Source organism: Bos taurus, chromosome 10 (assembly GCF_002263795.3).
Source record: "Bos taurus isolate L1 Dominette 01449 registration number 42190680 breed Hereford chromosome 10, ARS-UCD2.0, whole genome shotgun sequence".
NCBI classification, from domain to species: domain Eukaryota; kingdom Metazoa; phylum Chordata; class Mammalia; order Artiodactyla; family Bovidae; genus Bos; species Bos taurus.
Window position 1 is genome coordinate 53,219,022 of NC_037337.1, and position 26,986 is coordinate 53,246,007.

General features: G+C 36.8%; 1 protein-coding gene across 8 annotated transcripts in view; it reads right to left on the reverse strand.

Moving 5' to 3' along the window:
• TCF12 (transcription factor 12) overlaps positions 1 to 26,986 on the reverse strand; it is a 393,332-nt gene that overhangs the window by 195,668 nt on the left and 170,678 nt on the right. For all 8 annotated transcript variants that reach the window (NM_001077885.1, XM_059890304.1, XM_059890303.1 and 5 more), the window contains 1 exon segment: positions 8,114 to 8,216. In NM_001077885.1, the coding sequence (NP_001071353.1) occupies positions 8,114 to 8,216 (103 nt within the window).

Sequence of the window (26,986 nt, forward strand, 5' to 3'; positions counted from 1 at the left end):
GAGAATGTGGTAATCTTTTTATTGCATACATCTTTGGGGATGTCCCCCAGTTGGGAGTGCAGATTCTCACTAAGGCAACAGTACTATTCTGATGACTGTGCCATTCTCACCTTATCATCAGGGGTTCTTTCTACAGACCTTTCTCCACAGCGATTCTCTGAAGATCTCTCTCTGAAGAGCAGCCTCACTGCCACATCACCAAACTGCCTAATTTTTCCTTTTTCCTCTCCTAATGTGGTAGGTTCAATTCACTACAGCTACATTTTCATACTACTACTTTGAGAAACAGATTTTTAAAAATTTCCAGAAGTATAGAAAAATAAGGGAGTAACAAGGTTTCAGATAAGGAAATCTGACATTTGCCTTAAAAAGCAACTTTTAATATCACATTTGAAGACAAAACAACAGGAAAACAACTCACCTAATGAGTAACTTACCATTCTGGATCGAGGCAATGAAGCCCTGGAATTTTATAGATAATTTACCACCACCACAACCACCAATCACCATGTCTGATATTAAAAAACAAAAACACACAAAAAAACCCCAAAACAATCCTGGTTCATTCCACACAATTTCAAGTATATGATTTATTATCTTATCAAAAAATTAACAGTGTTGCTGTTTATTTATTTATTTTTTTTGGTTAAATTATTTAGAACAAGATTGGCAAACTACAGCCAGCAGAGAAAATCCAGGCCACCAACTGTTATTTTTGCAGCTCATGAGCTAAAAATAGTTTTTCACACTTTTAAATGTTTATATAAGTACCTATATAGTATGACTGATTTTGCCTTCTGGGCTGTAAACACTATTTATTATATGTCTTCTTGAAAAAAAAAAAAAAAAGTTTGCTAACCACTGATCTCAGGGATCAGTATAGAAAAATATGTAATAGAAATAAATAAAATTTATAACTATAAATAAAACTAATTGATTTAATTTGCTATGAAGTGGCCTTGAACTCTACTCCCATTTAATTGTGACTCCCTAGAAATTTCATATAATCTGGGGAGTCTGACAACTCTCCAGAGGTATTCTCAAAGTGAAAAACAAGTATGCAACTTAAGAATGATTGTTACATACTTCACCACACTACACTATGTATATGCCACTAGCCAAAAAATATTTTTAAGAGGACAGTATTTACTGAAAATATAGTAATATATACAAGAAAGCTCCCCCATACAGCAAATACTGCTGTAGAACAGCAAATACTGCTGTAGAACAGCAAATACTGCTACTCTTGAAAACCTAAAATTCCAAGTTAACAACACTACCAAAACAAATTCAACCTGGAAGTCATAGAAAACATGAGCTATGAAAAGCAAACTCTGAATTTTTTAAGAAAAAAAGAAATAACCTGAGATGTGAAGGTGATAACAAAAATAGTGGACACTAAAATTAAGCAATTTTTTGAGGGACTTTAACTAAAATGTGAGGCTTACTAAGTAGCAGTAACACAGTACAACTGTTACAACTACTCAACTGAATGATAACTACCATTAGTACCTCAAACGATTAACATTTCTGTAACTGAAACCAAAGCAATTCAGGATATGCTTTCAAATTTTTTAAAAATTTACTTTCATCTGGTAGCTAATTAGAGCTTCCATAAACACGGTGACCACTAACCAACGTAGGACTAAGCCTTCACTTTGAAAACTACCAGAATTTTCAAGGTATAAGGAGTACCAGGCATACCTCTTCCCTACTCCCAGTCCTTACGACAATCTCATATCTTTCAACACTCCCAATTGAGAACCGTTGAGCTAGATGACCTGTAAGATCCATTCCAGAGCAAATATTCTATGAGAATTTTAGTTAATACTTAGTTAGCATTTATTTTTAACAAAATACTCAGAAAACCTATAGTAAATGATATAGATATTATTATAACCATAAGCAGTGAATCTTAAGCATTACCACATTGAAGACACAGTCTGATGCTGCTGCTCTAGGACTTTTCCTAATCAAAACAGTGTCGCAAATACTCATGTGTGCCATCGTGTGGTTCTGAGATTATACACATCAAGGAAGACTGTCAGGTTTACAAAGTTCCTTAATAAAAAAGTATAATGCTTTTGTTCTCCAGTAACCAAGCAGCCATAGCCTCTTTCACCCACCACACTAAAAACAGAACTCAGAATATCCTCAGAATTCATATTCACTCGTTGAGAATCAGACACAAACAACAGGAAGATTCAAGGAAGAATCATTTAACAAATCTATGCCACTGATCCACTATGAAATTGTGCAGATTACTGAAGATTACTGTTGACCACAGAGCACATACACACAAGTGATGATGAACAAATGAACTGGGTAAATAAATAAAAATAAATGTGATCATCTTTATATAAGTCAGTAGAGATACCATTTTGCAAGGGTGCAGAGTTGAGCCAACTCTGAGTTGTGGCCTGATGAAAATATTCACTAAAGACAGATAACTTAGAAAAAAATACGAGTGAGATATGAGTCAATGGCATTGTTGGTCAATTTTTTGCTAAATAACCCATGAAAAGTGAAAGTGAAAGTGTTAATTGCTCAGTAGTGTTGACTCTGAGAACCCATGGACTATAGCCTCCCAGGCTCCTCTGTCCATGGGATTCTCCAGGCAAGAATACTGGAGTGGGTTGCCATGCCCTCCTCCAGGGGATCTTCCTGACCCAGAAGTACAAAGCAAAATACAAAAGAAATTCACTGAAAGCCGAAAACCATGCAAAAGACTGAAAATTCCATCAAGTACGACCCCATGGACTGTATAATCCAGGGAATTTTGCAGGCCAGAATACTGGAGTGAGTGGCCTTTCCCTTCTCCAGGGGATCTTTCCAACCCAGTGATAGAACCCAGATCTCCCACATTGCAGGTGGATTCTTTACCAGCTGAGCCACAAGGGAAGCCCAAAGAATCCTTTAAATAAACACAAAAGCCACTGATGGATTAAGACAAATGAATTAAGAGTCAGTTAATAACTGAAGAGAAAATTAACAAGATTCAAATGTGAAGTAAAAGACATTTTCTATATTACCATAAAATTTTTCTGAAGTAAAAAAATACACTAAAAAGTTCAACAATTAATTCTTTGCTCACTTAAAATATAGTGGATAATATAAATTTTGCTTTATTAGTATTATTTTCTAATTGAAGTTTTTGCTTTCAAAATAAAGTCCTAATCAAATATTTTCCCCTCTATCCTCTGAAATCTTGACATCTCTTTTCAGCAATTATTTATTTCTCTTATATACATCACTCCGGGACTAATTACTCATAGGTAAAAGGGACCTGGGTCTACACAGGAGTACCCTTGAAACTCGGAAACCTTTTTCAAGATCAGGTACTAGTTTGGTCTCTCCTACACTGGGCAAAAGGAGAAGACAATGGCAACCCACTCCAGTACTCTTGCCTGGAAAATCCCATGGACGGAGGAGCCTGGTAGGCTGCAGTCCACGGGGTCGCTAAGAGTTGGACACAACTGAGCGACTTCACTTTGACTTTTCACTTTGCATTGGAGAAGGCAATGGCAACCCACTCCAGTGTTCTTGCCTGGAAGATCCCAGGGATGGTGGAGCCTGGTGGGCTGCAGTCTATGGGGTCACACAGAGTCAGACACAACTGAAGCAACTTAGCAGCAGCAGCAGACTGGGCAAAAAGGAAACCATTAGCTCATTTCAGGTTACAGGAATGGTTTCAGAAAGAACTGCTATTAAGTCATTTTAACTATGAAAAGAGGCTGCTTTTCAGACTGAGGATGCAGGGTAGGGGCATGAAAAGAAATTATTTCTGGAATAGAGTAGTTAGAAATAAAGTGCATATATGCATTGAAAGAAAACATCCCAAGCCACTAAGGATAAGGTAACCTATAACAGGGCTTCCCTGGTGGCTGACAGTAAAGAAACCTGCCTGCAAGGCAGGAGACCTGGATTCAATCCCTGGGTCAGGAAGATCCTCTGGAGAAAGGAACGGCTACCCACTGCAGTAGTGCTCAGTCACGTCCAACTCTTTGCGACCCCATGGACTGTAGTCCACTAGGCTCCTTTGTCTGTCAGATTTTCCAGGCAAGGATACCAGAGTGGGTTACCACTTCCTTTTCCAGGGGATCTTCCTGACCCAGGAATTGAACCCACATCTACTGCATTATCAGAAATGGCAACCCATTCCAGAATTCTTGCTGGGATCATCACATGGACAGAGGAGGCTGGCAGGCTACAGTCCGTGGGGTCGGAGAGTCAGACGCAACTGTGCATGCATGCACACACACCTCTAACACAAGCTACAAATATGACCCAGTGTGTCCTCCATGGAAAACTAGTTCCCCACAGGGTAATGATGCTTTTTTATTTTAAAAGACTTCTGTGCATCATCTGAATCTGGAACGTGACGGGCTGAACACAAATAAGCTACCCCGGTTTTCCCCAGTGTCTTTAATATTTCAAAGTACAATCTGAATCTCTAAGAGGGGACATGTGATATATTGCTTCTCAAAGTTATGTCACTATGGAACTTTTCTTCATTATTACCTCTCAAAAGCTGTGTCTCCATACTTATAGTTCAAGAAAATGCTGAGCTAGTAAAACCCTGAAGGCATTACATAGAAAGAACTAATACTTTATATGCCTAATGTGCCTAATGGAAAGAATACTTGATTAGGAGTCAGAGGACATGGGTTTTGTTTTGCCACTTACTGACTCTATGTCCTCAGAGAAAAAAACACAATTTTCTTGCACCTTAGTTTTATCATTTGCACAAAACCAATTATAATTGTAGCCTTTTCCAGAGTTGAATAAAATATATTACATAAGGTTATAGAAATAAAAAAATTCTAGAGCTACAGAAACTTTTTAGACTATCCAGCAAAACCTTATCTGGAAGATAAAGGTTATTTTTCAAGATATGAATTACAATCCAGATCTTTTAACTCTCAGTCCTGTACTTTTTCTATACTACCGTATGTTGTTTCCGGTTTTTAAGAGATAAACATACTAACCAAGCATCTCTAGAGGCAAAACAGGCCTCAGAAAGGAACACAAAAAGTGTCAGAAAAAAGAAAAACAGAGGGTACTATCTTAAGTTTACCATTGACAACACATGCACATAGCGTCTAAAGTAAGTAAAGCTTTAACAGACATGGGGGATAGACAGGTAAGAGCAGTTTACAGTAACTTGGAAACCAAAGCAAGGCAATTATATAAAGTAATTTGTCTCTATGTCCAATTAATAAAATGGCCCGACCATCACCAAAAATACATCTAATCAACAATAGGTAAAGGGAAGCAAGTATTAATGAAATCAATGAAGGGCCCAAGGGTAGAAAAATGGACCAAAGTTGGAAGAGGCTAGAAGTAAATAAGACAGTTTGGTGATCCTACTGCAATTCACTGCTCTGCAGTTTTACTATAATACAGAAATGTTTGATGCTAATTACTTAGTGATATGCCAAAAGGATGTACTTATTTCACTTGAAACATAAGAAAGAAACCCTTTTCCATATTGACAAATCAACAGGATAATTCTAGAATTCATTAAAAAGAAACACTAACTGATTCAACATAATAGCTTTCCTTCCTGTGTAAAATGCTTCAAAATATCTAAATGAATATAGAAGTGCATGTTTCTATGGCAAATTGTTCGTTATTGAATCATTATCAACCCTTGTTAGAAAAAATTTCTCATTTTTGCAATGTACAAAATCATTAGTGTTTGAGAGCTTCATCATGAAAGATAGTAGCACTTTACAATCCACTATTTCTTCAGGCAAATGTGCTTATTATGGCTGAACATAATACGAAAAACAACATTCCCTAGATGTACAATTTCACTGCCTCCCACCCTCGCTTAAATGGTGTTTTTACATGTTGACAGCAATGATGAAATATGTTACTGCTTTCCAGTTAGTTGTAACTTTCTCAGCACTCATCATTCACAGAATCACTCTGAAGGTTTTACCTATTATGATGATTAGGTATCAACAGTTCCAAATGCTGCTAATACTGCCATGTACATCTCAGTCCTACTTTAACACTGCAGGTTTGCAGCCTGAAAACTCCTCTAAAATGATCAAATGGCTAACGAAGTGCATCTATCCACTGTAACTCTACTGAGTACAACAGACCCACCTTCTAGGGTATTAGTTCAATTCAACTCACACCAAGTGGGATTAATTGCTACTGTTTGGAGCTGCTCCGCAATTTAAAGGACATTCATTTCCCAAAGCTAGCTATTGTCATGCAGATTGCTTGGACTCAACAGTTAGATATCTCATTTGATCATTTTTACTAAAAATAAAAGGAAGGAAGTGTAGTAAATCAGATATTGCCTAGATCACTGCAATTCTTTTGAATCTATCTGTCTAACCTTTTCAAGGTCATTCCCCCTTTCTTAAAAGTAAATTAACATTTTTAAGCTTAGATAGTTAAAATGGACAATGAAAATGTACCCTCACAATTTTAAGTCACCTTTGCTCAAAGCTACAATAATGATGCAATTCTAAAGAGTCAGCTCTGTAAGCTAAAAATGAAAGTAAGAACATTAATATAAAAAAGGGCAATTTCTGAGTTTTCACAATTCGGTTATACACTTAATTAAGAAAGCTTAGTTCAATGTAAAATTACAAAAACACTGCCTACAGTTTGGTCTACCATACTTACTATAAATTAAACACTACTTGGGGAAAAGATATACTACAAAAGGAAAGGAAACTATTTGGAGTATCACATCTATTTTACTTTGACAGCAAGTTCAATAAAAAATTTAAAAGATTAGAAAGTTTTCCCTAGCCTAATGCAAGGATAATTATTTTGTTCTAAATTTAATTCTGATTTTTACCTAGATGATAATATATTTAATACTAGGATTCCCAGTTTCATTTATGGTTGAAACAAATTGTCATTCTGAATACAATTTTTACCACTGATTTTAGCCTTGTGTCATACTCAATGACTCTGGCTTTAAAATGGTAACTGCCTTAGGCAAAATCCACATCCGAATCTGTCTCCACCATACTATATGGCGGATAAGGGAAACAAACAAAGACTGCGAAAAATAAAACCATTTATAAAGAAATTGCTGACCACCAGGATTTTGGATTTGGGTAATCCACTTAGATTAGCATGGCTGTGTCTTAAAAGGACAATTCTAAAACCATAATATAGGTCATGTCCTTAAGAAATAGAATAAGTAATGAAATCAATGTCAATTACACAAACCTTCCATATTAACATGACGCCACTGACAACCAGTAAGACAGATTAAATAAAGCTTTTGTAATGTGCTTAGACCCAGCATAAACAAGATGGAAAAATAATGTCATAAAACGGATTCTTTTCGATCAGGTTCTGCAGAAAGGTAAAAGTATCACTTAAAAAAAAGAGTGGCATCCAAACTCGGGGAAAAAATTGAGGGCTTCTCATTTCAGACTGAATAGCTACAAACTTTGATACAAGAAAGAGAGAGCAGAGGGAGTGAGAGAAAGGGAGGGCAGGTTTGCCGGGAGTAGGGGGAGATACAGAGAATGGTTAACCTTAAAGGTTATGCCAAAAATAATCAGTTTTAGGCGGTGGGTAATGTCGTTCAAAATGCAAATTTACTATAGAAAAAGAAAAAATTTTAAATCCCCAATATGAACCAAAGTGCTTAACACAAATGCTGCAATATTTAAATGTACTATTAAGTTTTTATCAAACTGTCAAAAGAAATATTGTCCAACATGAATAAAATTTGCCTAAAATCACTACTCTGTCATATTTTTATTTACCACACAAATACAACTGTTAAGACAAATAGTAAATTAAAAGCAAATGTCTCTGAAATGCTTCTCTGCCCAGAAGGTAGAAAATATATAAAGCTTAGTGCCACAGACACTGCCAACAGTGACAGTTAAAACCCTGCTGCTTCCTTTATTGATAGCAATGACAATAAAGCTCTAAGAGAAGGACCCACATTTCTGAACGCTTGCCCCGCAAACTTGGCTGAATAAAGAAAGCCCAGATGTTCCTAGAAACTTAGGAAGTTTCTTTTAGATACTTATGTGTCCTTCCTGGACAAGGGGATGAAAAAAATGTCTCTGATCCAAGAGGCTCTGTGAAGACTACTTGCAGAGAATTACCAACTTACCCATTAGATTTGAGTTCATGAAAGGTGTTGGGGACAAGCCTTCGTGGGCCCCTAAACGACTGTCATTCAAGTGATCACTGTAATGAGGGCTGTCTGTAAAACCCTAGAGGGAAAAAAAAAAAAACAAAAAAGACCGGAGTATTAAAAAGATTATTTGGCAGTCCTGCTAATTGAGCATAATGACACTCATCTAATTAATATACAGACTTACAAATGGTCATTCCTAACCAAGTTTCTGGTTCATTACTTGAAAAACTAAACAGAAGTACTGCTTTTATTCTTTTTAAGATTTTAAAGTCAAAAAGTTCCTACATACATTTTAAAGAAAATTAGCCCTATGATCTCTTTATATGCCCGAAAGTAAAATTCTAAATGGATGAACTAAGAACGTATACTTATGAGTTATAATAAACTAGAAAAACATTTATCCTCCTTTCTCTGCTTCCATACACCCTATCAATAAAGGTTTGGGCAATTGTAAGATTTACTTAAGATGTTAAAAATAATCAAAAATCAATATACTAGAAATGAATCCTTTTCTGAATGGCAAACAAATATTTAATAAAAGAAGATCTGCTTATATTCCTTTTAATACTAGTATAATAACTATGTATACTGAGCCATGTATACTCTTATACAAACTGAGCCATGTAAAATAGAAAACACAAAGATAGTTAATTTAAATTCTTAAGAATCTAAAAAATGAAACTGCAAACACCATGAAAACAATAAAGCTAGTGCTATTATTTCACAATGGCTGTTACTAAATTCATCCTTATAACTTAAAACTTGCTTTTTAAAAGCAAAGGAGCCTAAAAGATACCAAAGTTTACAAATAAAGTAAGTGTTACAAAACCTCAGTGGATTAAATAACTGTTCTGGTTCTCAGATTCTTATACATACCAAGTACAGCATCACCTCCAAAATCATACTTTCTATACAAGGTTTTGAACCCTACTTAAAGAGTAGGTGGTACCTACCCTTTTGCCAACTTAAAGTGATTTTAGTAAAGATCAGAAAATCTTACAAGAGGCCCAAACAAGAACAAAAACTCACTGCCTTGGCTCACAGAAGCAACCCAGAATCCCCTGGGACTATAAAATCATCAATCACTGAACATTTATCATTACCCAGACTGCAGGCTAACATTCAAGAAGACATTAATGGGGCTGAAACAGGCCTCACTATCTTTGCAGGGATGCTGTCAGTTCAACCAAAGGGCTAGGAATTGAGGGCTAAATAACTGTCAAATCATTACAACTGCTTACAGATGCATGTCACCACTCCTTCTGCTATTCTGTTTAAAACTAATCTGCTGGGAGTGCTAACTCCCAAATGAATCTTTGTTTCATTTTTATCTACTTTAGAATCACTGATACACATGTGATAGGCATTCAAAAAGAATATTGGTGACATTTACAACTTGGTTATGACTACAAACGTGTCCTCTGCTAACCACAACCAGAGTCCTGTCTGTCACAGCACATGCAGCAGGAGCTATATACAAAACAGAATGGCTCCTGGCTAAGGTCACTCCTTGAAGTTTACTTTTGTTGCTCAAAATTCAACAATCTTGAAGTGCTAAGTGACATCCTATCTCACATTTATCTCAGTGTTTTCCTCTGCCACTCCCTCCCACTGTCATTCTTAGGTATAGAGTCAAATAAGACAATAATGCTTACAAAAAACTCACTGAAATATTGCTTATCATCATTAAGTAACTATTACTCTTGAAAAATGAGAAAAGAAATGCATTTGTAGGTCATCCATGCTGTTCACACTTCATTTCAATGTTAAAGGATAATAAAAGACAAATTTTGTATATTTTCAGTTCTCTTCATTCTTGAAGTATAATAAAAAACCTTTCCCCTTAATGACTATAAAAATAAAAACATTTAAAAAATTTAAAACTCTAAAGTCAAGTATATAAATAAATCTAAGTTTCAGGGTATCATCAAATGACTTTTACACACATTAACTTTATACATCACATATATTGCAGTTAAGCAAAGACTCTAAACCATATTAATATATGTTCAGAAAACACAACAATTATTTTTCCATCAATCATAAATAAAAAACAGTAAGTACTATCTATTATCCACGTGCACCCACATGTAGCAGGGAACAGTACAGAAGTTACACAAGATTATATCTTAGTCCACTAATAAAATCTGAGATTGTCATATTCTACCACAGAGGATCTATACCTGTGTCATCACATATAAACAAGATTTGAATATAGGCCCTCAGTATCTGTTTACTCATAAACATACACTATTAACCATAGTGTTAATAGTGAAATTTGATGTAAGTCATTTCAAATTTCAGTAAGTCATAATTTCATTCATATAAGACAAAAATTAAATAGAAATTTGAATATATTTTTTTACACCTCAAAGGTTCATCTTAGTGCAAAGAATTTTTGAAAAGCCACAGCCTAGAAGAAAGGAATCTTCATCCATAGATGCAAAGCGATGATGGAGGATGGAACAATGAAGCTGGACTTTAAATGTTTGTCAGTTTTAGATCAATGTATGCCAAGTGATAGCCACTCAGTTGTGTTAGACTCTACAACCTCATGGACTACAGCCTGCCAGGCTTCTCTGTCCATGGAATTCTGCAGGCAAGAATACTGTAGTGGGTTGCCATTTCCTTCTCCAGGAATGTATGCTAGGACCTTACTTAAAAAACTTGGACTGGCTACTGTTTCAGACTATTCTTATCATTGCTTCCTCATAGTGGAAGTGATACCCACCCAGAAAATAACTTTTAAACAATTTACAAACAATTAAATAAGATTGGTTCCAGAAAATGAACATAGGTATTTCTCAGTCAGCATGTTAACTGTGTCAACTAGCTGGGTAATACCTACAACAGTGCTTTGCAAACCTCAATGTTCATATCCACTGACTAGTTTAGTTCATTTCAGTCACTCAGTTGTGTCCAACTCTGCCACCCCATGGACTGCAGCACACCAGGCTTCCCTGTCCGTTGCCAGCTCTCAGAGCTTGCTCAACCTCATGTCCATAGAGTCGATGATGCCATCCAACCATCTCATCCTCTGTCAGCCCCTTCTCTTGCCTTCAATCTTTTTCAGCATCAGGGTTTTTCCAATGAGTCAATTCTTCACATCAGGTGGCCAAAGTATTGGAGTTTCAGCTTCAGCATCAGTCCTTCCAGTGAATATTTAGGACTGATTTCCTTTAGGATGGACTGGCTGGATCTCCTTGCAGTTCAAGGGACTCTCAAAAGTTCTCCAACACCATAGTTCAAAAGCATGAGTTCTCTGGCGCTCAGCTTTCTTTATGGTCCAACTCTTACATCCATACATGACTACTGGAAAAATCATAGCTTTGACTAGATGGACCTTTGTCAGCAAAGTAATGTCTCTGTTTTTTAATATACTATCTAGGCTTGTCATAGTTTTTCTTCCAAGGAGCAAGTGTCTTTTTAATTTCATGGCTGCAGTCACCATCTGCAGTGATTCTGGAGCCCAAGAAAATAAAGTCTGTCACTGTTTCCATTGTTTCCACCACTATCTGCCGTGAAGTGATGGGACCAGATGCCATATTCTTCTTTTTTTGAATGTTGTGTTTTAAGCCAGCTTTTTCACTCTCCTCTTCCAGTTTGATTCTGCATTTATAACCAACTGGTGATAGTTATGCTTACTTATCCATGCACCACGCTTCTAGCAGCAAAAATCTAGACCATCTAGAAATAAAGATCTTTTTCATATATAGAAAGGAAAAATTCAAGTCTACAAAGGTGATAGCTGAGTTCCCCCCGCCCCAACCCCACCAATCAGAACTACATTAAAACATGCTAAGTTTCCAGGTAAGTAAAAATTAGGGGGAAATATCAAAGTTAACATAAAAATCTAAAGCAATTAGAGTAACATAATATTTTTATACATGTAGCTAAGTACTCATCCATTTAGTTTTCAGTAGAAGATAAATGTCAAACAGAGCTTTAATGAAAGAAATGAGCTGGTTAACCAAGAGTTTAAACAGCAGACCCCTTAAGTACCACATATAGTTAAACAAAAAGCATGGATGTCTATTAGGAGGAAGGGCAAAAGGTATAATGCTGAATGGAGTTGATAGAAAAGCAAGGAAGGAAGCAGAATAGCCAGAACATCAAAGGGCAGGAGAAAATGAGCAGAAGGTGATTGCCCAGAGGGAAAGGTTGGAGTAACAAGAAAGGAACAAAAGCCAAACAAGCAACTGTTAAAATGGAGCCCAAGAAGATCAGTCAAATGGTACTGAACAATGAATTCTTTTTCAATTATGGAATATAAAGTAAACCAGTGAGATCATTAAATACAGAACTTTCAGGATGCGTATTTTTAACTGATAGAACATCACTGTGGTAACAAAAGGGGGCCAAACCTGACCCCCTGGAGCTCCTAATTAAGATCCTAAATTCTGGAAAATGGTTTACCAGGAAAATAGATTAATTTCATTAATAAAATGAGATTTTCATACATGAGATGATAAATATTACATTATGGGGGACCAAGCAGAACTATCAGAATCATCTATCATAGTAGCTTTTTGGCCAAAGTATGCTACCAACCACAAAAATATTTCCCAACCCACCTTAAAAAACGGTTTCTGCCTTAAAATAAAAATGGAAAGCACTCAAAAGATAAATCACTGATAAAATCAGTTGATACACAGAGTTTACAAAAACTGTTCATTCTGTATTTAATATCTAAATTATAATTTAATTTCCAATTTTTAAATACTCCCATCTATGAATGCATAACACTTCATAAAAGGTTTAATATTATGAAGTATATTCTACAAAATATTTCACACTTTTCTCTATGTTCATTTATGGTACAGAATTTAGAAACTTTAATCCTTGCCACAATAAGACAACAATCAATTAAAGCTGCTATCCTTTTTAAACTAATTTAAACAGCACATAAGCAAACCAATCTTTTGTTCTATCAGAAACAAAACAGGGCTTCCCTGCTGACTCAGTAGTGAAGAATCCACCAGCTAATGTAGCAGACATGGGTTCAATCCCCAATCTGGGAAGATCTTACATATCACAGAGCAAAGTAAGCCTGTGTGCCACAACTACTGAGCCTGTGCTCTCGAGCCCAGGAGCTACAACTACTGAGCCTATGCACCACAACTACCAAAGCCCACGAACCCCAGAGCCTATGCTCTGCAATAAGAGAAGCTACCACAATGAGAAGTCCAAGCACCACAACTAGAGAGTAGGCCCTGCACGCCACAACTAGAGATGAGCCCACGCAGCAACAAAGACCCAGCACAGCCATAAATGATAAACAAATTGATTAAAAAATAAAGCAGCTAGTGCTATTTACACAATACTGATCTACAGTCCTCTGTCTCCTCAAAAATACAAGAACTTTTTTTGCTGCCTAATGTTTTACATAGCTCTTTTAAAAATTTTATTTCACTCAACCAGTAAATATGGCATAATCATCAGAGAACTCTCCCAAGAAGGGCTTTTTCCTAAACCATGTGGCTATTTCTTTGTATGAAAACCACTGTCTAATGCTATTTTACAATATTATTTTCAATTCTTTTCAATAGATAAAAAGGGATGGGGAGAAAGGCTCTTTCAATAAAGATTTACTTTCTGAGAAAAGCTTTCCCTGCCCCTAATCAAACTGGGCGAATTCATTTTCGGCTCCCATAGTGGCAAGCATTTCCATCATATCACTGCTCACACTTACTGAATCTATCTATTTAATCATCCATTTAAATTATACCGTAATTATGTTATAATTGCACAGTATAGGTATAGTGGATAAACGTGGAATTCTTGGAGTCAGACTAACAGCCCTGCATTTCATCTTTGCCACATACCAGCTGTGTGACTTGAAACAAAGTAACATTTCTTGCCTCAGCTTCTATATCTATAAAATGGGATAATAATAATATATTTATCTCACAGGTTGTTATAAGGATTAAATGAGTTTTTCTATGTGCAACACAATATATGCTAGCCATTATTCTTATCATAGCAGTTAGAGATGGTTATGTCTTACAAATTCTGAAAAGGCAGACACCATGTCTCTCTTTCTCACAATTACACCCCAGAACAATGTTTGTCACATACATAGCAAGTGCTCAATAAATGACAGATGGATGAGAGGGTTCAGTTACTAAATCCTTAAAATGCTTCAGGGCTTCAGATACCATAAAGGTTCAATTAGTTTTTCCACAGAACACCCAATAATTAGCAGAAAGAAAGTTCATAAAGTGCTAGCTTATCTAACTGGACTGAACAAATAACCACAGACTTTTGGTATTCAAAGAGCCACAAGATTTCATACCAAGTATTGAAATAGCTCTAAGTGGACAAGACTAGTATAGTCAGCCAAAAGTCATAAGACACCAGAGAAAGCTCAGAATGAGGCCTGATACAAATGAGTGGTCACACTTCAAAGAGAAGTAAAGACAGAAATAAAAATAAGAAATAACACATGAAATTTAAAAGAGGAAAAAAAAGTATATTTATTGTATTTCTGTGTGGAACACATTAAACTGTGGAAAACACTGAAAGAGATGGGAATATCAGACCACCTGACCTGCCTCTTGAGAAATCTGTATGCAGGTCAGGAAGCAACAGTTAGAACTGAACATGGAATAACAGACTGGTTCCAAATAGGAAAAGGAGTACGCCATACAGCCAAAGACTGTATATTGTCACTCTGCTTATTTAACTTATATGCAGAGTACATCATGAGAAATGGTGGGCTGGAAGAAGCATAAGCTAGAATCAAGATTGCTGGGAAAAATATCAATAACCTCAGATATGCAGATGATACCACCCTTATAGCAGAACTGAAGAGGAACTCAAAAGCCTCTTGATGAAAGTGAAAGAGGACAGTGAAAAAGTTGGCTTAAAGCTCAACATTCAGAAAACGAAGATCATGGCATCTGGTCCCATCACTTCATGGGAAATAGATGGGGAAACAGTGGAAACAGTGTCAGACTTTATTTTTGGGGGCTCCAAAATCACTGCAGATGGTGACTGCAGCCATGAAATTAAAAGACGCTTACTCCTTGGAAGGAAAGTGATGACCAACCTAGACAGCATATTCAAAGCAGAGACATTACTTTGCCAACAAAGGTCCATCTAGTCAAGGCTATGGTTTTTCCAGTGGTCATGTATGGATGTGAGAGTTGGACTGTGAAGAAGGCTGAGTGCCGAAGAATTGATGCTTTTGAACTGTGGTGTTGGAGAAGACTCTTAAGAGTCCCTTGGACTGCAAGGAGATCTAACCAGTCCATCCTAAAGGAGACCAGTCCTGGGTGTTCACTGGAAGGACTGATGCTAAAACTGAAACTCCAATACTCTGGCCACCTCACGAAGAGTTGACTCATTGGAGAAGACTGATGCTGAGAAGGATTGAGGGCAGGAGGAGAAGGGAACGACAGAGGATGAGATGGCTGAATGGCATCACCGACTCGATGGACATGAGTTTGAGTGAACTCCGGGAGTTGGTGATGGAACTTCAGGGAGTTCCTGGAGGCTTCTTCCCAGGGAGGCCTACAGTGCTGTGATTCATCGGGTCGCAGAGTTGGACACGACTGAGCGACTGAACTGAACTGAATTGTATTTCCTGATGTACTCCTATGACAGACAAGGAAATAAATGTCTATGTATATAAAGTTATAGTTTTTAAACAAATCCTTTAAAGTGTCTCTTTCAGTTAAATATATCTATGAAAAAGACAAGTGAGTTGATCTGATCACAATAGTTTGTTACCTGAAAGTAGAAACTGTGTCTATATCACTCATTATCCTATCACTAGTGACAGGGACATTAACAAACACGTAGTATGTGACTAATGAAATCTGTTCATTTAATGAATGAAAGAAAAATGAACAATCTCTCAGTTAATCAATCAGGTCTACCTCTGAAAAAAGCTACTTAATAATCAATACATTAAAGGTCTGCTATTCTTAAATAGATCAGTATTAATAATAAAATTTCTTGATAGATCTGGGTTTTGTCAACCAGATCCATGAGTTACTAAAAGGTAACAAAGTTTTATTCCTTTTTATCACTACAAAAGAGACCAGCACAGAACTTCGCATGCAAACTAAGAGCTTAAGTTTTTCTTGAGAGGATGAATAATCTCTCCAGGTAACTTTTTCTTCATGAATGCTAAGAAGTGGTTTCACAGAATTACCAAAACCTCAGACTGAAGAGCAAGTCTTGAACTACCACGGGTGGGGAGGATAAGAAGAACCAAAATCTTACAGAGGTGGAAAGGATCCTCAGAAAATATGATGAATACATGAAATACTGCTTAAGCACAATGATATAAAAATACTTCTGAACGTAAGATGACAAAGGATCACCGAAAAAGTTCACTTAAGTTCCATTCTAAGTTGAGCCATTCATGTTCACAAATTTATCCAAGTAACTGTTAATATTATCTGTTAGAAACAATCAGACTTAATCCTGGCAGACTATTTCTGTAACATAGATCTCGATTTCCTGATTGTTCAATTCTATATTCTCTTATTCAATAAAAACTTAAAGCAGAGTATGTCTTTGGAATTCATCTATCATCCCCCCTCATAGATTTTGAATGTCAATTCCTCAAACGATAACTACATCAAAATCAGAAATTCATTAACATATAATACATAAAAAGTGAAAACATTCTTCTACTACAAGTACAAAAAGAAGTAAAATAAACTATTTTATTTAAAAAATACTAGCCCGTCTATGCTACTTTAGTTTGTAAGGTTATAAACAAACAGTACCAGAAGAATTGATGCTTGTAAGAACACAGAAAACAACACTTAATTAAAAAAATAAAATTTAGCACCAAGTATTATCTGGTTCTCCCCAAAACTATAGACACTAAGTTCAGACAAGAAATAATATTCTGTTGATGGTTTCTAACGTATAGATTTTTGTCTTCTTCCCATTAACTGGCAAAACTTACAGAGGCCAGTAAGTTCTAGTTCAGGAACTGATGTTCCATTAAGCAAAAAAATTTTAAATAGTGAAAAGAAAAGTGAACTCGATTAGAAAATTATCTATCTTAAAAAATTATACTATGAAATACAGTGCATCATACATAAAGTTTTCAGGAAATCTTACAAATTCAGTTTATTCCTAAACAAACATAATGACTTTATACTTGCCTGCAAAAGCTTTATTAATAGATCATTATTCATATTACACATAGCTTTTTTAAAAAATTCATATATTTTTTAAAGGAGTAAAATAAGTCATGAGGCAAAAGAAAAAAACTGTTTTCCCATGTAATTTAAAACCTGTATGCAATTAAAAATTTTCACTCTAATATTTTTATAAGTCTTCTAACTAGAATTCATAGGAGTGGTTACAAACAATACTGAATGTGTTTTAAATCACATTACTTATGGATTCTTTAACAACTCCTTCCTTTTTAATAAATTTCTGATCCTCTTTGATAGTCCTCAAGGCATAGTCTGTGGACTGATGCTGGATCAAGAATGGTGTGTTACCAATCAACAAAAAGGCAACAGAGAAGAAGCTTTTGACAATGGTTTAAAGTAATCTGGCAGAACAATTTTGTTTGCTGTATATAATAATAAAAAACTAAATGTATTTTATGAAATTAACTACCTTAAAAATTACACTATATAATATAATGCAGCATATGTAAAAGGTTTTTAAAAATCTGTTAGATTATATTATTCCTAAACATCCTAACTTTACACATATAAAGGTTTACTAAATTAACTCAAAATGGATTAAAGACTTGAAGATAAGACCCGAGACCATAAAACTCTTAGATGAAAGCATAGGTTGTAAGTTCCTTGACGTTGGTTTTCGTGATAACTGGGAGGTTTGATACTAAAAACAAAGGCAACAAAAGTAAAAATAGACAAGTAGAACTACATTAAACTAAAAAGTTTCTGCATACAGCAAAGAAAACTGTTAACAAAATGAAAAAGCAACCTATAAAGTGGGGGAAAATAACTGCACATTATATATCTTCTGATAAGGGGGTTAATATAAGGAACTCATACAACAGTAAAAAAACAAAAACAAGCAATCCAATTAAAAAATGGGCAGAGAATCTGAAAGAATACAGATGGCCAACAGGTACACTAAAAGGTGCTCAATATCAGTAATTGCTGGGGAAACATAAATCAAAAGAGGTATCATCTTACACCAGTCAGAATGGCTGTTAACAAAAAGACAAGAAATAACAAGTGTTGGCAAGGATGTGGGAAAAAGAGAACCCTGTGCACTCGTGGTGGGACTGTAAACTGGTGTAGCCACTACAGAAAACAGCATGGAGGTTCCTCAAAAAAACCTTAAAACTAACAAGAAAAAAGTGAAAGTGTTAGTCGCTCAGTCTGGTCTCACACTTTGCAATCCCACAGACTAACTCACCAGGCCCCTCTATCCATGAGATTCTCTAGGCAAGAATCCACTTGCCCAGACAATGGACACTGGAGTGGGTAGCCATGACCTTCTCCTGGGGCTCTTCCAGACCTAGGGATCAAACCTGGGTCTCCTGCATTGCAGGGAGATTTACCATGTGAGCCACCAGGGAAGCCCCAAAACTAACATGATCCTACAATTCCACTTCAGGGTATCTATCTAGGGAAATGAAAACACTAATGTGAAAAGACACATGTATCTCCATGTTCACTGCAGCATGATACAGAATAGCCAAGATACAGAAGCAATCTAAGTGTCCATGGATTGAATGACAAAGAAAATGTACATATATACAATGGAGTACTATTCAGCCATAAGTAGGAAGGAAATCTTGTTATTTCCTACAACACAGATGGATATTGAGGCATTATGCTAACTAAAGTAAGAGAAAGACAAACATCTAATGATTTCACTGATAAGTGGAATTTTAAACAAACAACTGGAACTCATAGGTACAGAGAACAGAGTAGTGGTTCCCAGAAGCAGGTGGACAAAACTGGTGAAATCTTTCAGTTTAGCTTACTCATAGACAAACATACTGATTTTACACTTGTCTGAGTGTATGCTAGGCATAAAAAATCAGAACGTGTATTTTGAGATGTTTAGGAGATTCATATGCAAATTAATATGAAAATTAAAGTCAGAGAACTAGTTTGTATTATCTTGTAAGTCATAGGGACTGCTAAGTCGCTTCAGTTGTGTCCGACTCTGTGCGACCCCATGCACTGCAGCCTACCAGGCTTCTCCGTCCACGGGATTCTCCAGGCAAGAACACTGGAGTGGGTTGCCATTTCCTTCTCCAATGTATGAAAGTGGAAAGTGAAAGTGAAGTCGCTCAGTCGTGTCTGACTCTTCGCGACCCCATGGACTGCAGCCCACCAGGCTCCTCCATCCATGGGATCCTCCGGGCAACACTACTGGAGTGGGGTGCCATTGCCTTCTCCATAGGGACTAGTACATGTTAAAATCCTCTACACCACAAGCAACTCATTCAGTCTGGTAAAGCTCAGATTTTTAAACAATAATTCCTCCACCCTATCCACAAATTACACAACCAAGGAAAATTAGATAAAAGAAAGATAAAATGAGGTTCAGTTGCAAAAGAATCTCATAATTTACATATTTTAAACCTTTTATCTTTTACTATTACATGTGAAAGACTGAACACATAACTTCTCAATAAATATGTAAATATACTTGATGTTCATGAAATCAATTCAAATATATCAAACCTAGGAATAAAGTAAATTTATTAAAATCCATGCATTAAGAAATAACTAACTGTAAAAAAAGACATCATACCAGTCATTGAGCAAGACAATGTTCTTATATTCAATACAATAGCCTATTTTAAAATAATTTCTAAAAAACCTGTCCAATATGTTAAAAATTTATTTTAAAATATCAGGTGGGAAAAATAACAATAAAAGTTAAATGGTATATAGTATAATAATATACTACTGGGCTTCCCTGGTTACTCGGCTGGTAAAGAATCCGCCTATCAATACAGGAGACCTTGGTTTTGATTCCTGGGCTGGGAAGATTCCCTGGAGAAGGGAAAGGCAACCGACTCCATATTCTGGCCTGGAGAATTCAGGGTCCCTAAGAAGAGATGGAGTAGCCATCATAGTAAACAAAAGAGTTCGAAATGCAGTACTTGGATGCAATCTCAAAACAACAAAATGATCTCTGTTCATTTCCAAGGCAAAACATTCAATATCACGGTAATCCAAGGCTATACCCCGACCAGTAATGCTGAAGAAGCTGAAGTTGAAAGGTTCTATGAAGACCTGCAAGACCTTTTAGAACTAACACCAAAAGAGATGTCCTTTTCATTATAGGGGACTGGAATGCAAAAGTAGGAAGTCAAGAAACACCTGAAGTAACAGGCAAATTTGGCCTTGTAGTACGGAATGAAGCAGGGCAAAGGCTAATAGAGTTTTGCCAAGAGAACGCACTGATCATAGCAAACACCGTCTTCCAACAAGACAAGAGAAGACTACACATGGACATCACCAGATGGTCAACACCGAAATCAGACTGATTATATTCTTTGCAGCCAAAGACGGAGAAGCTCTATACAGTCAGTAAAAACAAGACCGGGAGCTGACTGTGGCTCAGATCATGAACTCTTTATTGCCAAATTCAGACTGAAATTGAAGAAAGTAGGGAAAACCACTAGACCATTCAGGTATGACCTAAATCAAATCCCTTATGATTATACAGTGGAAATCAGAAAGAGATTTAAGGGACTAGATCTGATAGACAGAGTGCCTGATGAACTACGGACGGAGGTTCATAACATTGTACAGAAGACAGGCATCAAGACTATCCCCAAGAAAAAGACATGCAAAAAAGCAAAATGGCTGTCTGAGGAGACCTTACAAATAGCTGTGAAAAGAAGAGAAGTGAAAAGCAAAGGAGAAAAGGAAAGATATACCCATCTGAATGCAGAGCTCCAAAGAATAGCAAGGAGAGATAAGAAAGCCTTCCTCAGAGATCAGTGCAAACAAAGAGAGGAAAACAATAGAATGGAAAAGACTACAGATCTCTTCAAGAAAATTAGAGATACCAAGGGAACATTTCATGCAAAGATGGGCTCGATAAAGGACAGAAATGGTATGAACCTAACAGAAGAAGATATTAAGAAGAGGTGGCAAGAATACACAGAAGAACTGTACAAAAAAGATCTTCACAACCCAGATAATCACGATGGTGTGATCACTCACCTAGAGCCAGACATCCTGGAATGTGAAGTCAAGTGGGCCTTAGGAAGCATCACTACGAACAAAGCTAGTGCTGCTGCTACTCTAAGTCACTTCAGTCGTGTCCAACTCTGTGTGACCCCATAGACAGCAGCCCATCAGGCTCCCCAGTCCCTGGGATTCTCCAGGCAAGAACACTGGAGTGGGTTGCCATGTCCTTCTCCAATGCGTGAAAGTGAAGTCACTCAGTCATGTCCGACTCTTCGCGACCCCATAGACTGCAACCTACCAGACTCCTCTGTCCATGGGATTTTCCAGGCAAGAGTACTGGAGTGGGGTACCATGGAATTCCAGTTTCAAATCCTGAAAGATGATGCTGTGAAAGTGCTGCACTCAATATGCCAGCATATTTGGAAAATGCAGCAGTGGCCACAGGACTGGAAAAGGTCAGTTTTCATTCCAATCCCAAAGAAAGACAATGCCAAAGAACGCTCAAACTATTGCACAACTGCACTCATCTTAGACACTAGCAAAGTAATGCTCTAAACTCTCTTAAGCCAGGCTTCAACAGTACATGAACCATTAACTTCCAGATGTTCAAACTGGATTTAGAAAAGGCAGAGGAACCAGAGATCAAACTGCCAACATCCGTTGGATCATCGAAAAAGCAAGAGAGTTCCAGAAAAACATCTATTTCTGAGTTATTGACTATACCAAAGCCTTTGACTGTGTGGATCACCACAAATTGTAGAAAATTCTGAAAGAGATAGGTATACCAGACCACCTGACCTGCCTCTTGAGAAACCTGTATGCAGGTCAGGAAGCAACAGCTAGAAGTGGACATGGAAAAATAGACTGGTTCCAAATCAGGAAAGGAGTACATCGAGGCTGTATACTGTCACCTTGTTTGTTTAACTTATATGCAGAGTACATCATGAGAAACGCTGGGCTGGATGAAGCACAGGCTGGAATCAAGATTGCCGGGAGAAGTATCAATAACCTCAGATGTGCAGATGACACCACCCTTATGGCAGAAAGTGAAGAACTAGAGAGCCTCTTGATGAAAGTGATAAAGTAGAGAGTGAAAAAGTTGGCTTAAAGCTCAATATTCAGAAAACTAAGATCATGGCATCCGGTCCCATCACTTCATGGCAAATAGCTGGGGAAACAGGTCCCATCATTTCATGGGAAACAGCTGGGGAAACAGTGGCAGACTATATTTTTGGGCTCCAAAATCACCACAGATGGTGACTGCAGCCATGAAATTAAAAGACGCTTACGCCTTGGAAGGAAAGTTATGACCAACTTAGACATTATATTCAAAAGCAGAGACATTACTTTGCCAACAAATGTCTGTCTAGTTAAGACTATGGTTTTTCCAGTAATCATGTATGGATATGAGAGCTGGACTATAAAGAAAGTTGGGCCCCGAAGAATTGATGCTTTTGAGTCAGTGGTGGTGTTGAGTTGGTGGTGTTGGAGAAGCCCCTTGGACTACAAAGAGATCCAATCAGTCTTTCCTAAAGGAAATTAGTCCTGAATATTCATTGGAAGGACTGATGCTGAGGCTGAAACTCCAATACTTTGGCCACCTGATGCGAAGAGCTGACTCATTTGAAAAGACCCTGATGATGGGAAAGATTGAAGGACGGAGGAGAAGGGGCCAATGGAGGATGAGATGGTTGGATGGCATCACTGACTCAATGGACATGAGTTTGGGTAAACTCTGGGAGTTGGTGATGGACAGGGAGGCCTAGTGTGCTGCGGTCATGGGGCTGCAAAAAGTTAGACACAGCTGAGCTACTGAACTGAAAATATACTGCTGGTATATGAATAATAATATTAACCTCTTTGTAAAAAAAAAAACTAGAAAATTATAATGTAATCTTACTTGCCTATTATTTTCTAAAATTTGTATGAAGTTCATTTATTTTTCCTAAAAATATAGTTTGTTTTTTTCTTTAATATGATTGAAATAACATACTCTTATTGTAAAAAACTGGAAATGTAAACAAAAAGCATCAACTAAGTAGAAGAAAAAAGACTCCCTTTTTACCTACAGTGAAATACCAACAACATTTTGACACACTTTCTTCCAATTTTTAAATATTTCTAAAATAGTTCTGACATAGAGAGATGTATGTAATACATAGTCATGTATGTAATACATAGTCATGTATGTATCCACAACTCAAGAAATAAAACTGTCACTATTTAAAACTCGATGTAATTCTTCCAAATTCTCAGAAGTAAACACTATACCTGTTCTTTTAAAAATCATTTTCATGCATTAGTTAATACTTTTTAAAAATATGCATATTCCCTAACTAAACGGAGCACCACTCCCCATGTTTTACAATCTATCTAAATGGTATACTTTTTCTATACTCATTTAACAGTCAATATGTAAGACTGATATGTTGGAAAAGTGCAGCACTGGTATATGCATTTTACTAATATATTAACATCTTATTTATGAAAATACCACAATTTATCTATCCAGGCCCCTTTTGATAACATTTAACTTGCTTCCCATTTTCCACAATTAACAAACAAGGCTGCTATAAACATTTTAGTAATATGTCTATACAAGGATGACGCTTCCTGGGAGTCTCAGACCATAAAGAATCTGCCTGCAATGTAGAAGACCTGGGTTCAATTCCTGAGACCAGAAGATCCCCTGGAGAACGGAAAGGCACCCCACTCCAGTGAGCCAATCTGCAAGTATCAGTTACAGCAACTTTGCTAGTCATATGCACTATTCGACCTGTTTTTCTTCATTCATCCCTAATTCTCTTTCCAAATCCAATTTTTTTTCATAGTCTTCTCTATTCCCTGGTGGCTCAGATGGTAAAGAATCTGCATGCAATGCAGGGCAGCCGGGGTTGATCCCTAGATTGGGAAGATCCTCTGGAGGAGGGCATGGCAACTCACTCCAGTGTTCTTGCCTGGAGACTCCAATGGACAGAGGAGTCTGGCGGGCTACATACAGTACATGGGATCACAAAGAGTTGGACACAACTGAATGATTAACACACACACATACAAGTATGAGAACTTAGGTGAAATTTTTAGGGGTTGAAACCTAGGAATAAGATTATTGGGTTACAGAGTATGTACAACTTTAAATTTACTAGATATTAGCAAACTATTATCTAGAAAAGAAATGTGCTGTTGTTTAGGGGAAAACGTCTCCTGTTACAGAATCAGAAAGTTCTCCACAGACAGCCCCAAACTTCTGAAAGAAAGCTTCCAAAAGTTCACTTATAAACTGTATCTAATTTGTGATGTACTTTCCAGGTGGCAAAAAGCAAAGTAAAGACCATTACATTTCCTCATTAGTTCACTTAACTCTTATATAGCTACATTCTTATCTGAAATAGTCTGACCTGGGTACAAAGGCAGTCCTTTACCTCGATAAATGTTCAAGACATATTTGTTAAATGAGTTAATCTGCATTAGGTTCTTTAGTTCATCTGAAGGTTCTATAAAACTATATCCAGGTGTTGATACAGCAAATCTGAGAGAAGTAAGATATTTTAGTTGCCAGTATCTTGTCTTGATGCCCAGTTTTGTGTAGGCTCTTACTGCCATCACAACAATGGTAGCTGATGCTGGTTTTTAGAATCTGACTCAAGACATAATAATTCATAGTTCATGATTAAATCAACACTGCATATCCTAGTAGAATACTTGGGACAATACTTTGGATTATGTAATGATCCATGGTGATATGGACCATGTGTCATGTACACTACCTCTTCCCACTCCTATGACTAAAGCCACTCAATTTTGTGTTGGTTTCTGCCATAACAAGGCTAATCAGTCCTTACTATATATCTATATCTATCTATCTATCTATCTATCTATATCTCCCTTCCCTTTTGAGCCTCCCTCCCCTTCCCCATTCTACCCTTCTAGGTTATCACAGACCACCAGGCTGGGCTCCCTGTATTATTTAGCAACTTCCCACTGTCTATCTGCTTTCCACATGATAATGTATATATGTCAATGTTACTTTCTCAATTTATCCCACCCTCACCTTTTCCTACTGTATCCACAAGTCCATTTTCCACTAGGTTCATCAGAACCATTTTTCTAGATTCCATATATATGTGTTAATACACAATACTTTTCTTTCTCTTTCTGACTTACTTCACTCTGTAGGCTCTAGGTTCATCCACCTCTCTAGAACTGATTCAAATTTGTTCCTTTTTATGGCTGAGTAATATTCCATTGCATAAACATACAACTTCTTTATCCATTCATCTGTTGGTGGACAGATGAATGGACATCTAGGTTGCTTCTATGTCCTGGCTACTGTAAGTATTTCTGCAATGAACACTGGGGTAAATGTTTTTTTAGAATTGCGGCTCTCTCAGAGTCCATGCCCAGTAGTGGAACTGCCAGGTCATATGATAGATTTATTCCCAGGTTTTTTAAGGAATCTCATTCTCCTTTCCACAAAGGCTGTATCAATTTACATTCCCACCAACAATACAGGAGGGTTCCCTTTTCTTTACATCCTCTCCAGCAATTACTGTTTGTAGATTTTTTGATGATGGCCATTCTGACTGGTGGTGAGGTGATAGCTCACTACAGTTTTGATTTGCATTTCTCTAATACTGAGTGATGCCGGGCATCTTTTCTCCATGTGTTTATCGACCATCTGCATATCTTCTTTGGAGAAATGTCTATTTAGTATCTTCCGCCCATTTTTTATCGGGCTGTGTGTTTTTATGATATTGAGCTGTATGAACTAATATATTTTAGTGATTAATCCTGTTAGTTGCTTCATTTGCAATTATTTTCTCCCATTCTGAGGGTTGTCTTTTCATCTTGTTTATAATTTCCTTTGCTGTGCAAAAGCTTTTAATTTTTATTAGGTCCTGTTTGCTTATTTTTGTTTTTATTTCCATTAATCTAGAAGGTGAGTCAGAGACAATCTTACTGTGATTTATGTCAAAGAGTGTTCTAGTTTTCCCCTAAAAGCTTTATAGTTTCTGGCCTTACATTTAAGTCTTTAATCCATTTTGAGTTTATTTTTGTGTATGGTGTTAGGAAGTACTCTAATTTCATTCTTTTACATATAGCTGTCCAGTTTTCCCAACACCACTTATTGAAGAGGTTTTTCTCCACTATATATATTCTTGCCTCCTTTGTCAAAGATAAGGTGCCCACATGAGCGTGGATTTATTTCTGAGTAAAGCCACTCATTTTTAAGAGGAAGTCTGGTTTAAAAGTATAACAGTGAAACAATGTTCTTCCCCCACCCCCCTTTTGCTGTGTGGCATGGATCTTATTAGTTCCCTGACCAGGGCTTGTTCCCATACCTCCTGCAGTAGAAGCTCAGAGTCTTAACCACTGGAACACTTAACCACTGGAAGTCCCAAAATAATGTTTCTTTGCTAACTGGCTCATATGGGTTCTGAACCACTGACCTAGATTTATTTTCTTAAAGGTGAAAGTAAATAAGCCATAGTTGAAGGATCAGTGAATGATTCCTTCTAGGAATAATCAATTCTTCATTCAATTTATCTAATTTAAGGTTTTCTATGCCAGCATTAATAATAGCATCAGCATACATTTAATGATCCTATATGCCAGAACTTGAGTTACAGGCTTTAGTAAATATTCTTACAATCTATGAACTATTATTCCCAAGCCATACATAAGGAAAAAGGCACTGAAAATTTAACAATTCACCTGATATACA